A 14,731-nucleotide genomic window follows, 5' to 3' on the forward strand; every position below is an offset into this window, starting at 1 on the left:
GCTTCAGCTGACATTAGGAGGACGGTGTAGCCTCGTTATTGGTTCCTTTGACCAATGTATTCTTTGACGATATGATCATGTTACATTTTTCTCTTCATTTTGTCGTACAAACCGAAATTGAAATTAGCGTCATATACTTACGTCATAATTAGCGTAAAGGTATCTGTTGAAAACAGATAAGAAGTATTTCTTCAACACTGAGGAAGATCAGATTTAGACCAAAAGCGCTTTTGGAATAAAAAGAAGGTCCGTGGAACATTTGTTCCCGACGTAAGGTGTATTTCGTCAGTATATCGAGACGTTATTATGTAACCGGATCCATATGACATTGGCTTGCAGTGGGTCAGTGGTATGTTCAGATTTATGACTACAACGGGTTCTAGTTGGGACGCATTTATTACCCAAAAAAGCAATCCCAAAACAACAACAACAAAAATAAAAAAACCAACAAAAAAAACAAAAAACCCGACAATAATTTATACCTCACTTAGCTAAAATAGGTAAACTGTATGCAATTCACCCACGCGTTGTACTGATACACTGCTCAAAAGAAACTGTCACCCATCTTGAGAACACGACACACTATCACCTTAAGATTCTCTACCCGTAGCTGTAGAGACTAGAGGGGTAGAGACTATAGTCTGTCTCACAGTCCCTGAACAACATTATTTTCAATAGTGCCTAGCACTCTCTGCAGTGCTAAAGCCCTAAATAAAGCAAGTCTAGATTTCCTTAGGTTCAGGATCTGAATCTCTGGTCTCCTTAGGGCTCCCTTTCAATTTAAGTGGGGATTATTTGTTGCAATCAAAATTATATATTCCGGGGCTAAGTGTTAGTCTAGGCAGAGACCACAACTGTTTCCATTTCGGTGGAATCAATGGTGGGTCATTACCTGCCCATGATTTACATCGTGTCTCGATGTAAATTGTTTGTCATCATTTTTGAACGGTACATTTTTCACAAAATGATTTTTTCTTCTGCAACATTTTTCTGCTGTCAGTCAAAATCGTTAACTTTGAACCAAGAAATAAAACAGTTGATGCAGATTTCTTTTCTATGACTGTCTCATATATCCTAATTGGTCATTAAAATTATAACTGCCGTGTGGAATAACAGTCTATATTTTGGAGGCATTAAATCAGATGATATATGTTTATGTGAAGGATTCAGTTGTATTTCTTCAAGGACAGACAGCAGAAGGTGTTGTAGTTTGTTCTCCCACGGCATATAGGAATGAGAGCATTGTTAATTCTTCGGAAGCATTTCCCGTGATTAATCATGTACAAATATTTACCTAAAGTCGTATGTAAACGTCATCTCTGTCGTGGGGGGTGGGGGGTGGGGGGTGGAGTGAATTCGAATAGCAATTACACTTGCAAGAAAAACTAAGTTATCGAAAAGAACACACGCTAATGAATCAAACTGCAATGACAACGGAAATCAGCCATGATAGTCCGTATCGTATTAAGTGAGGATATTTCTTTTCCTACAATGTTGTTGAAGAACACTTTAGTTGCACGCCGTTTTCAGTAATACTGAAGCATTACCATGGCGGGGGAAACCAGAAATGGGCTTTACATATTGTACCCATATGGGGAATGAACGCTTTAAACAACAGGCATTGTGTTTACTGTCCACTTCAGTTTGCAGATCGTCGCCGTAAAGCTGGAATATTGCTGAGTGCTGAGTCACGACAAATATATAACATAACTCAGCGACAATTGTGAAATGGGGTATACAAGTACTGCCATAGGATCAGATCAAGAGTAAGAGATGTTTCACCGCACACTATTGAGTGGTACTCCGCTGGAACGGTTTACTGGAATGTCTCCCGTGGTGTCTGATTAATTGTTAATGAATGATAATCATCATTTAAGATGGACATATGTTAGCCTGTCATTTAACCAACTATGAAATTCTTGTTAGCTCAAATCATACTGTGGTCCTACCTCGCTGGTCTGGTGATACCAACGAATGCTGATACTATGAACATTCAGAGCAAGCTTTCCAAGGCGTTGATGATGGGTTACATTCGGAATGTCCCACCGGTAATAAACGGCACAACTATCAACGTTACAATCGATTTTAATTTAGAAACCCTGGTGGATCTAAACGAGAAGGACCAGTCCTTAACTGTAGGCGGATGGCTGGATGTTGACTGGACAGATGCCCGATTGGCTTGGGACGTGAATGAATACAGTACCACTGGGGTGTATTTCAAGCAGAAAGAAACATGGCTTCCTCACCTCATGATCACAAACACCTTGAAGGAAAGGAGGGTTATGGGATATGATGATCTCTTGGTGTATGTACGTCATGACGGACACGTCAGCTGGTCCCCGGGAGACGTTTACAAGACACGTTGTAAGTTAGACGTCACTTATTTTCCGTTTGACTCTCAGATTTGTATGATCATTGTTGGACTATGGCTTTCCAACGACGAAGTGCGTCTTCTGGTACCCGATCATTCCGCAGATATGACAGATGCCACCCCGAACAGTGAGTGGGAAATTGTAAATATTTCGAAACAGGTAGACGGGGACAACGTGGCTATTGTCATGAAAATGAGAAGATATCCTTCATATTATGTCCTCAATCTTCTTCTCCCTATAATGTTTTTATCTTCTTTGATACCATTTGTGTTTGCCTTGCCTAAGGAGAATGGAGACAGGGTGAGCTTCACAATGTCCGTCATGTTGTCCTTTGTGGTATTTCTGAGTGTTCTTGGAGATACTCTCCCACGGTCGTCTGTGCAAATCTCCTTTCTGTCCATCTACATCACCACCCTGTTAGCTATCAGTGTTCTGTCAGTTGTCATGACAATCCTCATTCTCAAGATCTCAGCCATCTCGGACTCTAGACCTATTCCATCTTGGATAACACGAACTACTTGCTGGAAGTTACGACAGGTCAAGAAACGCGTCGTCCCAGCGCAGAACAGCTTCACTCAACAGCAAGATTCTGTGACCTCTGTGAACTGTCAATCAACCAACGGGGTTCAGTTAGCAGATAGCTGCCCAAGTAGGCAACGTGTTTCGTGGACGGATATTGCCAGCAGTTTAGATGTTGGATGTATGTTTCTTATTTTTCTGTCACTTATTGTTGTCAATATCACTTTCTTTATGGTGATATAATGTCCACTTTACTCCACTTAAACAAACTCCATCACTGTGATAACAACCGCACTATAGTCTGTTTACAGTGAAAACGTACCGATGAATTTCACTTCAAACAAAAAACGTATATCTAATACTAATAATCTAAATCTAATAATTCTACCTTTTGCATTTGCCAATTGAACATTTAAACCTCCGAATTTTATTGAACTTAGGATAAAACTTGTTTAACAATCGATCATAGTTTCACTACTGTCTTCATCATCCGCACAGAGTCAGCCCTCTTCCTCCATGTAACACCAGCCTTACGACTGTCTTCATCCGCACTGGATCAGCTCTCTTCCTCCATGTAATTTCAGTTTTACCACAGTCTCCATCATCCGCACAGGGTCAGCTATCTTCCTCCACGCAACACCAGCTTTACTACTGTCTTCATCACCCGCACTGGGTCAGTTCTCTTCCCCCACGTAACAATTTCTTTACTACTGTCTTCATCCGCACTGGGTCAGCTCTCTTCCTCCACGTAATACCAGCTTTATTACTGTCTTCATCGCCCGCACAGGGTCAGTTTTCTTCCTCCGTGTAACACCAGCTTTACTACTGTCTTCATCCGCACTGCGTCATTTTTCTACCTCGATGTAGAACCAGTTTTACTACTGTCTTCATCATCCGCACAGGGTCAGTTCTCCTCCTCCACGTAATGTCAGCTTTACTGCTGTCTTCATCCGCACTGGGTCAGCTCTCTTCCTCCATGTAACAGCAAAGCAAACGAATAATGAGAAAGTGATCTCCTAATAATTGTGTCAACATGTTTATGACCATACATGTGTTATCCTAGTTTTCTGGTGAATCATTTCAGTAACCATGCATAAGAGTTGATTCCATGTTTTCTGTCTTAAAACAACAATACACTATCAACTGATATGTATTTATCGATTATAGTCAAGCACCGTTGTGTCGAGCTGTGATCTCGGTTGTCCCGATATAACATCTCGGTCCAAACAAAATCCTTCATGAGCTATCATTATTTAAGCTGTTTTACCTCCATAGGCATATCATTGTCCAAACAAGGAAAATTACGCTTTTACCTCGATATTTGCAGAAACTCGATGTTCACCTCCCTTTCATAGGCAAATGTCCATCTGAACTGGTGATTTTCCCACATGCTCATTCAAGATGCTTTAATTCAATTTATATGTTATTGTATACGAAGTCTGTTAACAAAAGATAGTTCGCCTTTATCTCAGTCAGAACTTGGAGGTGTTCACATATCTTGAAACAGTATCTGTGACTTTAGTATTCATCGTAATGGCCAGTTCTCTGTTTTCGTTTTCAACTAGTTTTCTGACAAATTGTTATTTTATTTCGATTTTGTTCCCACATGTCGGTCTTGAATATGTATGGGGATGTTAACTCTCATTCATGATTTTCAAGCCATTTTAGATTTTCAAAATGGTGCACATTTGTCTCCACCATTTGGCATCCTAAGTGTTTTATCTGCCATGTTTTACGCTGTGTTAATGTGTATGCGAGAAAGTAGCGATGCAGAATATTTGGGTATTTAGGTATCACATTGCTGAAGTTATCTCAACTTCCTGTTTAACCAAGGAAGTATGTCCTTGACACTGAATATTGTGCTTGTATCTACACAATGTATATTGGTACTTCGGCTGAGTCACGTTCATTGCAACGGTTGTTGTATAGGTTCAGCGTCGTCACCCATGTAAACAACTAGTGCATATCAACACGATATAGTAAATATGACAGTATGCCTTTGGTAATATTATTGAGCACTTTTTAAAAAAGAGTTTAGTTTTACTCTGCACTCAGCAATATTCCAGGGCCTAAATTTTCGAAGTTCTCATAGCGCTAAGAATGACTATCTCTGCGCAAAGAGAGCTTCGAAATTCTAGGCCCAGATATATTACCACGGTCCGTTAATAGTCGAGTGTAGACCAGACAATCCAGTGATCAACAGCACGAGCATCAGTCTACACAATTTGAATACGACGATGAAAGCTTATAGTCACAGATCATGACTGAGGGGATTACCAAGCCGAGTGCGAAATAGTTTCCAAATTTTGAAACCCAGTCGGGTTAGCAATAATACCTCAAAGACACGTGCCCAAAATGTGAATGTAGAAACTAAGCAAACGATCAGAGAAAAAAGGTAAAATACCATAAAAAGCAAATAAGAAAACAGCTGTCTGAATGCTCTAATAAATTAATGATAAATGTGTCATCATTGAGCCGCTAACATGATGAACATTTCGGGTCATAACCTTTGGCTGGAAAGCGTAACTTAAGGAGTCAGAGAAACTGATACATTTACAAGATGACCTCATGAAAATTCACTAGGCAATTACACGAGTAACTGTGGTGATTTACTGGTCCGAGACGATTCTAACTAACGACGAACGACGGGCTAGCGGTCCAGTGACTCACACTGTTACCAAGGCATAGGCTAACAGGTGTCCAGTACTATACACAAGAACAAAGCATGTAGATATATTACCTGTATTTGCGTCGTATATGTATTGTGATATATTCCGTTATGGGACTAGTATGTTCATTATGCTTAGTATGTATTACACAGAATGCCATTTTGTTTGCTTTAAATCTGCACTTCTCGTTGGTATTACCACAGGCGATAGAACTCAGTCACCCCCCCCCCCCCCCAGGTTTCTACCAGGTACCTGGAATCTAGAAACTACCTGGTTTCTCAGCACTCCACTTCCTTGCAGTGTGCACCTTAAAACGACGTGTCACAGCAAATAAAGAAATTGATATCCAGAAAATATTTGACTTCTGTTCTGACCTGACGAAATATAATTTATCTTGAGCGTACGAGGTAGTATGTTGAGTGCACAATTTAATATGTTGAGTCCACAAGTTAATACACTCAACTCAACCTAGCATCTTGAGATACTGCTGAGTAAGCAGTTCATGTCGAAGCAATATAGGACCGGAGATGCGAGTTTATTCCAGCTTATTTCACTTTTGGGTTCCAATACACACATGTAACACATCTTCTTGTAAAAAATCACGATATTTTATCGTTAAGCATGCCACGTGAAACGTATTCTGAGGTGCATGTCGATCTGTCGCACCAGATACCAGATTTGCTGGTTGGATGCGTAAAAAATGTATCCAGTGCGGTTTAAACGAGAAACAGGAGGCTGCACGGTCGTTGTTAAGAGTGTTAGACCCGGATGGTGTTGAACGTGGTATTTTAGTAAGGAATATAGTCGGTATGTGTGCTATACATGGACATACTAATGGATAAAAAAATCAGGACGATATTGTACAGAGTTAAACTGCCATTGTACCCATGTTAGGAAATAGTTACTGATACCGCCAAACCCAGACTACAGACTATAGTTCCCTGTAAGAGGTCGACTTTACTTCCAATACACCAGACATCAGTTGTAGAATCTAGCATAACACTCAATGTTTAAATACACATGTAGTTAGCATGACATTCACGTGCTGATTCAAATGCATGCTTTTCATGCTAAAGTTCTGTCATGGTACAAGCGACTGAGGGGTATAGAAAGGTGAAATGAAGTATTTAAAATCTACAGGAATTAGCCTAGGCTCTTCATGAGGAATGGCAGAGGATTCCAATGATGCGCATTCAGCATTTGATTTCCAGCATGAGGAGGAGGGTTGCAGCAGTTATCCACGCGAGGGGAGTTATTAACTTGTGCGCTCAAGATAAATGTTATTTCATCACGTCCCTTCAGTGCTTCCGTACTTCTAATTGCCCGTCAAAGCACTCACAGAAGGTAATAATATATGACCCGTGTATACCGGCTTATAATATATTATTTCACCTGATCATAAAAGGACCCCATATTGTCATATATAATGACATGCCCCCAGATTAACAGAGGGGATTTTAAAAGTATCCTCACAATGTGGTCTTGAAGGAGTTACACATAACACAGCCTTTCCTTTGGTCTGGCAACTGAGGTGTGAAACTACTGGGATATAACTAAGCTAAGTGTCCCTTTAGGCCAAGAACAGTTTCCACAGATAAAGGACACTCCAACTTCGTGTTTACATATCAATACATATTACATTCATATTACATTTACATATTAATACATATTACATTCCCGGGTGAGTTGCACTTTAACGTTCCATCAATATCATTTCAGCCTTTAAAAGACGTTGATGACGAGACAAGTTTCATATAAAAATGCAAAATTTTTAATCAAGTTGCTTCACGTTTGGAATCTTCGTCGACAAGTTGAGGCTTATCTGATATTCTGGTTTCTGATGAATTCACCGATTACTCAGGAGACTAGTTATATCCTTTTCTTTTTCGATTACATTTGCTTAAAGACAAGTGAATGTTGTGTGTGTTCGTGTGTTCTACGATAACATTAATAACAACATTGTAAACTGTCTACGGTTACAAACACAGCTCTCTGCTAATGTTTGGAGAGTCGAAGGTACGAAGATAGAATTATCAAATTCAATTTGTATATATCCCTATTTTAAACATAAATCTGAATTTACCACAGAACTATTGAACACGAGATGTGCAAGCATATTTTACAATATTAATTGGTTTGTATAATGCAACGAAATCTGTGTGCCATAAACAAAACTCTGAGTATATTGTTGTATTTTCAAATAAAGGGACAGACTGCCAGAGTCTTAAATCTATCAGACATACTTGTACGAAAGTGTGAACACTAGTCCCATCGTGATACAGAGAATGGTTACATTTCACATTCGAGCAAAATGTGCCTCTCATACTGATTCAAATTTTAGATGGATTCATTTCAACACAATTCCAGTCATTTCACGGTGCGTCGGTTTAATGTGGGGAAAAACTTGAAACAACAGAAATATTAAACACTTACTATTTGGCAGCCCACGAACAGATTGCGCTACTGGCACAGACAGGGGAAGCAAAGGTGTGCTTTTTTAGGGCCCGTTCTCATGTTGCGACTTGTCGTAACAACACAGTTGCAACGTGAGAACACCCTAATCGTAATGACTATGTAACTACAGTAGTTGTAAAGTTGTAAGACATAAGACTTGTCCTAATTGCTACTACAAGTCGCAAGCTCTCGGCCAATCAAACCGCTGACTTCCCCGACATCATGTCGGAACCACACCAGAAAAAGATTGAAAAAGATTGACCTCACCAGGCAAGAAACTGAACGTATGGGTAGTTGGATACTAATCTCGTACGTCACACGAGTGTCGCATCGGGTTGACCTGTGTCGTAACGGCTTGATTGGATACTGATGACCTCTCAATTACGTCACGTTGTGACGGAACTACATTTCCATTCATAACAACCATATGAATTCATTCATTCTACAACCTATATGCATTGTGGGAATGTAAACATTGCGAAAGTTGCCATGTAAGTGTTTAATTGTCAGTCGGACAGAGGCGTTATATGTGCATCGAAAAACAAACGTTTCCAGCGGGGATATTAGCTGAAAGAAGCGACTGCAAACCAGGAAACGGGGTGCTACGGAGTAGTTTACTGTTTCACACTGTGCGATTAGAGGATAGCTGACATGCATCGTGACGTCGGTTACTAAAGCGGGTAGTGACATTATTACAGTTTGACACATCATGCTAAAAGTGTTGCGCAAATCTCTTTATGAAACCGGTTACTGTTTGAAACCATGAAAATAACAAAAATAAGCTAGTTTGTCAGTTTAATGTATGCTAGATTCGGGTAATAAATAACATACCACACTCAGTCTCATTACATACGAATTACACTTTCGCTCGGTCAGACTATAGGAAGGGCACTCGTTTCGTATAATTCGTACGTAATGAGACCTCGTGTAGTATTCTCCGTGGGGCACCTTAGAGAGTTTAAAGCCATCCAGTGTCTACAATGTTTTCCTAAGGTTCTGGAAGTCACGTAGCCGCACACACGTAGCATGTGAGTGAGTGAGTGAGTGAGTTTAGTTTTACGTCGCACTTAGCAATATTCCAGCTATATGTCGACGGTCTGTAAATAATCGAGTCTGGACCAGACAATCCAGTGATCAACAACATGAGCATCGATCTGCGCAATGGGGAACCGATGACATGTGTCAACCAAGTCAGCTAGTCTGACCACCCGATCCCGTTAGTCGCCTCGACAAGCATAGTCACCTTTTATGGCAAGCATGGGTTGCTGAAGGCCTAGTCTACCCCGGGACCTTCACGGGTCCGTAGCATGTTATGTCATCACATTTGAGAGAGTAGAATACACTCCTCGCCGTCAACTACACACACACATACAAAACACGGTACACAAATCTCATCCGTAATCCAACAGTAGACAATTTATTGACACTGAATTGTATCTGAAGAAATCTATGAAAATACACACAAACAAGTAAGTACACGACCGGATGTACACTCATAAAAAAGGAAAGAAACGCGCATATGTATATTCACAAATCTAGTCTGCTAACTATAAGTCAGATAACACAATTCTGGATCAGTTGCATCCACATTCCACAATATAAAAGACCAAATGACTGTTAAGAAGCTGCACAGTTTGTTTGCCAAAAAACTATTTGACTAGAGAAATGGTTCATAATGCACATTATCTTACCTCACACATAAATGTCGGGTTTTTTTCTTCTATTATTTTCAAAGTACCCCCTTTACAAGCGGTGTGCACTGCAATGTACCCCGCTGACAATGGCAGCTCATGCGTACTTCATGGTAGTACTTCTTTATCTCGAATAATATTGAATCACGCATGATCCATGAAAATTACCGATGTTTTGCGAATGCAAATTGATGGAAGGGAGATAACTCTAAATTTGTTTTTCTTGTATAGTCTGCAAAATTTAGCGATGGTTACGAAAAGGTTTGCCTCGCATTCCATTAATTAAATTTTGACAACACGTTCAAATGTAGTCCCTGTGCATACTAAGGAGGGGAATCACACCGTTCCCTGAGTCCGGAGGGCGAGGGGAACATAAACAAACATCGAGGGTACATCAACCCATGTCCCCTTCGTGACCAGTGAACAACTTCTAACATAGCATGTGATCGTAACTACAAGAGAAACAGTTTTCCAAGCAAAATATAACATGGCATTCCAAACCGCTGGTTTGGAACACATTTTCTCATACTCAACATTGAAGAAGGCCATCAAATATAAGGCTGGCTCGGGCCACTAGACAGTTATCTTAGCCGGCCTACGCGTTGTGTTCTGCATTTTCTTGACACTGAAAAATGGAGAGCATCCGATATATTGTAGAGTGGAGTCCTTGACATATTACCAGACATTTTAAAATATGGTATTTATTGCTACCCTGCCTGGTACCAAGCATTGACTAAAAAAAAAAATAAAACAAGAACCGCAAGGAGTTAGTATACAGCGTCTGAGTGGGATAGCCTGTTGCACCGTGACTTGGTCCTCGGTGGTCCAGCACTGTAACCCGGCATCAGTCTGTACTACGAGTATAAGCAGCTAGCCATATGCACGTGGTTACATCCCATTTCTCCTTCACTTAAAAGAGAGTGAATTGAGTTTTAAGCCACTTTTAGCAAGATTCCAACAATACAACGGCGGGGGACACGGCTTCACACATTGTACCCATGTCGCGAATTGAACCCGGGTCATAGCGTGACGAGCGAGCGCTACTAGGCTACTCTCACCGCCCCTAACACTCTAAAATTGTAATCTGCGTCTACGCTAAGGTGCAGTGTTCCGTTCACAAACTGACTGACCCACCAGAAAATCGCGGTGATAACATAGCCACGTTTGTCTGTTGAGCAGTGTAGGTGTACGACTTGACCTGGTTGTCACAGGGCAATGTTACGTTTCAGTGTAGACAGTTTCGTTCATTCACACAGTGAGTGATAGTACCCTGTCGCGTAAATAGAACAGGGTCAAGTGTCTGAACTCCGTGCTGGAATTTCCTTCAAAAGCGCTGGCCGACATTACGCATGTAGCCCACATTTCGTGATGGTCGGAACCTGAACCCACCATATTGAACAAAGGTATTTTCCAAAGAACGTTTCTAGATTCTTCAAGAAATTGGATTTTCACATGTTATTTATCGCAGAGACAACTGGAATACAACGGAACGTGTTGACATCGTGATAAATAACGGCCTAAAGATTCATTTTGTTTACTTTTCTTCGCTTCGTATTGGGCAAATTCAAATATGTTTTCTCTAACCAGAACTGACTTACTAAATGTCTTCAAAATCTGCAAAAGTGCCTGGCTGTAGAGATTCCTGAAAGTCGATGTCTGGCGGCGACCATATCGCAAGATTGCAATGTCCTTGACGACCAGTATATATACCTTCCACATAGACCATACGTTAGACAAGTCCTCGTACAGAAAATAAAATACTGGATTGAATGCAAAATTCGTTCATCAGTTCTACTTTTAAATGTTTCACTATTGTTTTATGCCTTGCGTACGTCCATTTTCCCAAAAGGTTCTATTTATGCGGTATAAGCGTGTTTAATATGGACGGTAGTTTTCGGATCGCCTTTCCATTATTGTAGAAAATGTTTGCAGTGCATTTCATCAGTTTGGTGTTTTGTTTTTTTAAAAAAAAATAACTGAAAAACAAACAGTACCGCATAATACGCATATACCGAAGCTGAATTTCTACAGACAATTATAGACAAACGTTGAATGCATGAATTTTATGTACTATTATTCATAAACCCCAATCTGTCGACTCGCTGTGATTTGACATTGTCATCATATATTTATCGACAGTCAGCATCCAAGAAATACATATTCACGAAGAGTGTGTAAATATACTGGCGGAAACAAACAAGGGATCGCATGAAAGCACAAGTGTTTATTTTGGTCCAGGTCCATCGCACATCTTGAAAAGAAACGTGGACAAAAATATAGGAACACTTGTGCTTTCATGTGATACCTTATTTGTTTCCCTCAGTATATATACATGCACACAATTAGCTTTGCTCAATATTCTCAACTCATTTAACACTAATCGGAAACTGATGTGCATTCATTGGTGTTTTCTTTTAAGAAACATCCACACTGAAATTCTCTGACTAAGGCATATTGTATGACATTCACCTCATGTGACTTGAACACGTATTGCCTAAATGATAAAATTCATACTTAATCATTTTCTGAAAAGATGACTGACACTGACCCGAGTTCGTACGTACTTGAGTTCATGTGTAATTTATGCCGCTTCACCTTCGTACTTCACGCGCTAACCTACAAATCAAATAATTAACACGAGATCCATGCAGACACAACATGTCAACACCGTGACTGTCTACGTCACACAACAATGGCGAGGTCGCTGTGTCCAATCACGTTGGATCTTATCACCGAAGGCCACTGTTTATGTCCAAATATACAGTGGAAACTATCACACGAAAGGCCTTGACTCACTTTCAAGATAGAGGTACACTAGACAACAAAAAGTGTGCGTGGAACAGGCAATTTGGTCCAGTGCGCAGAAGTTACATCCCCTCCACTCATGTACACTCTGTCCGGGACGGCTCACGCATGATTTACGCGTGCAACACCTACTAATGACGTCTAAAATAGTTCGTGTCACGAGATGTAAACAATGTCAAACTGCGGTCGGGACGATGGCCGCTTTGCTTGGCCTTGGAAGAAATAAAATCACATTTCAGAATAATTAGAATATTAGGTTCCGATATGCCTTATGGTCACATTTATGTGATTCACGAGTGTACATTTGAACTATGAGCAAACATTAGCTTTCCTCCAAGGCTGTGCTGAATTCTGAAACATTGGATGAATATTCAGTCCCATCCTTTCAAGAGGCAAGCCTAGATAAGTGGATAGAACATGTAAGGACGCCTGTCAGTTATAAATATATTTTTTAGAAATTGGTATTTAAACTACTGGTTGTTATACGTTAGCGTAGTATTTGTTAAAAGCTCCTAATTGATGACTGACTGGTTCAGTACAGCTGATCAATCATCGGAAACAATTGGCAGGCGTCATTAGGAACATTAGTACTTCAGGAACATAAATTGCCTGGGGTCTTGAAGATAAATTCAAATATGACTAGGAACGCGCTTGTGCTGCTTATGAAATGTGAAATTAATGACAGACAAATCCAACCTTATATTTTAAATATTGTTAATGCAAACAAGTGTTCAAGAATTGTTTGTGTTCGCGTATAAGAAAACACGATCGACTGCATGGTCGTTTAGCAGTTGCGACCGATCTTAGATTATTTCAAATAACCGGACCACCACTATCCTAGATACCTATGCAAGTCAAGGCAAACATAACCGATGTAGCTTACAGACACCGTCTAGGGTTTTACATGCATGCGTCACACGGGCACAGAACGTTTATTTTGGTCTGAAAAAAATCGTGTGTTCTATAAGAGCACATGGTAATCACAGAGATCACGAGTGAGTGAGTGAGTGAGTGAGTGTAGTTTTACGTCGCCTTTAGCGATATTTCAGCAATAGCATGGGGTTGGGGATTGGGGCCCCAGAAATGGGCTACACCTACACACATTGTACCCACAAGGTGAGTCGACCCCGGTCTAAGATTTCATGGAAACAAACTCATTTAGTTAATGAAGGCTGTGGTGCATCGTTTATTGTTTGTGCTGTTTTGCGTGTTCCTTTTGAACATTTCAGTGTTTTATCAAAATGCAGGCCTGAAACGTCCATGCACTGAGTCAAGTGAACTGATTTTGTAACATTTGGGTTCAAACATTCAGTGACCAGGAACGGGTATACTTCCAGTCGCTTTTATTGTTCAAGATTAAGGGTGTGCAGGAAATTTCGGGGTTAACATGATTTAACACTGTTATGTTGACCCTTGCGTTAAAACTTGCATAGTCTTTTTAAGTCGAAATCCTCACGTTGTAGTTACCAGGTATCGCGTTGAGAAAATAAGACAAACCAGGAAATGGTGTTTGATTGTTGTTGTTGTATGTGGGGTTTTTTTATCCATAAATATGAATTATGTCAAATATGTGTGTGGTTATATCAATATGTCAGTTAGTTAAAGAATCCTCAAGACTATCCATTTGTAAACCGGTGTTATGAAAATTTAGGGGCAAACTGATTTCGGGGACAGCTGCCTAAATGTGTCGTTTGCCAGATCTACGGTAATCCCCAAATGTGACTCGTTTCATTAATTGCATATAGACACCTTATCGTTATTGCTACATACCTGGGTAGTTATGGTTGTTAAACGCACAGTCAGCAGTATTCCAGTTACATGGTGCCAGTATGTAAATGAATGAGTCTGAACCAGACAAGCGATAAACATCATGAGCATCGATCGCAACACATCGGGAACGACCAAACCTTTCCATCAACATAATGGTTTAACTGGAGAGTAGTTTTACGCCGCACTCAGCAATATTCTAGCTATATGGCGGCAGTCTGTAAATAATCGAGTCTGGACCAGACAATACAGTGACAACAACGTGAGTAACGATTTACGCATTTGGGATACGATGACATATGTCAAACAAATCAGCGAGTCTCTTAGGACAAACATGGATAACTGAAGACAACCCGGACCATCACAGGTAGAATGCATGAATGAATGTCACTTTAAACAGCCTTTAAATAAATCTCTGAATTTCTGATACAAAGCGAGGCGCCCTTCTTAGAAA

General features: G+C 40.3%; 1 protein-coding gene across 1 annotated transcript; it reads left to right on the top strand.

The window, feature by feature from the left end:
• Positions 1 to 1,910: 1,910 nt before the first annotated feature.
• LOC137287794 (neuronal acetylcholine receptor subunit beta-3-like) lies at positions 1,911 to 3,587 on the top strand. The gene is made up of 2 exons (XM_067820182.1): positions 1,911 to 3,072; positions 3,505 to 3,587. Exons 1-2 carry the CDS (start codon positions 1,911 to 1,913, stop codon positions 3,585 to 3,587), a joined length of 1,245 nt encoding a protein of 414 aa, XP_067676283.1.
• Positions 3,588 to 14,731: the final 11,144 nt, after the last annotated feature.

Source organism: Haliotis asinina, chromosome 6 (genome assembly GCF_037392515.1).
Source record: "Haliotis asinina isolate JCU_RB_2024 chromosome 6, JCU_Hal_asi_v2, whole genome shotgun sequence".
In the NCBI taxonomy this organism is placed as follows: domain Eukaryota; kingdom Metazoa; phylum Mollusca; class Gastropoda; order Lepetellida; family Haliotidae; genus Haliotis; species Haliotis asinina.

Bases quoted from the DNA above. Each gene is read 5' to 3' on its own strand.
- LOC137287794 (XM_067820182.1), top strand. From the start codon at position 1,911: ATGAAATTCTTGTTAGCTCAAATCATACTGTGGTCCTACCTCGCTGGT. The intron at 3,073-3,504 runs GTATGTTTCTTA...TCATCCGCACAG, and splicing joins CAGCAGTTTAGATGTTGGAT to GGTCAGCTATCTTCCTCCAC.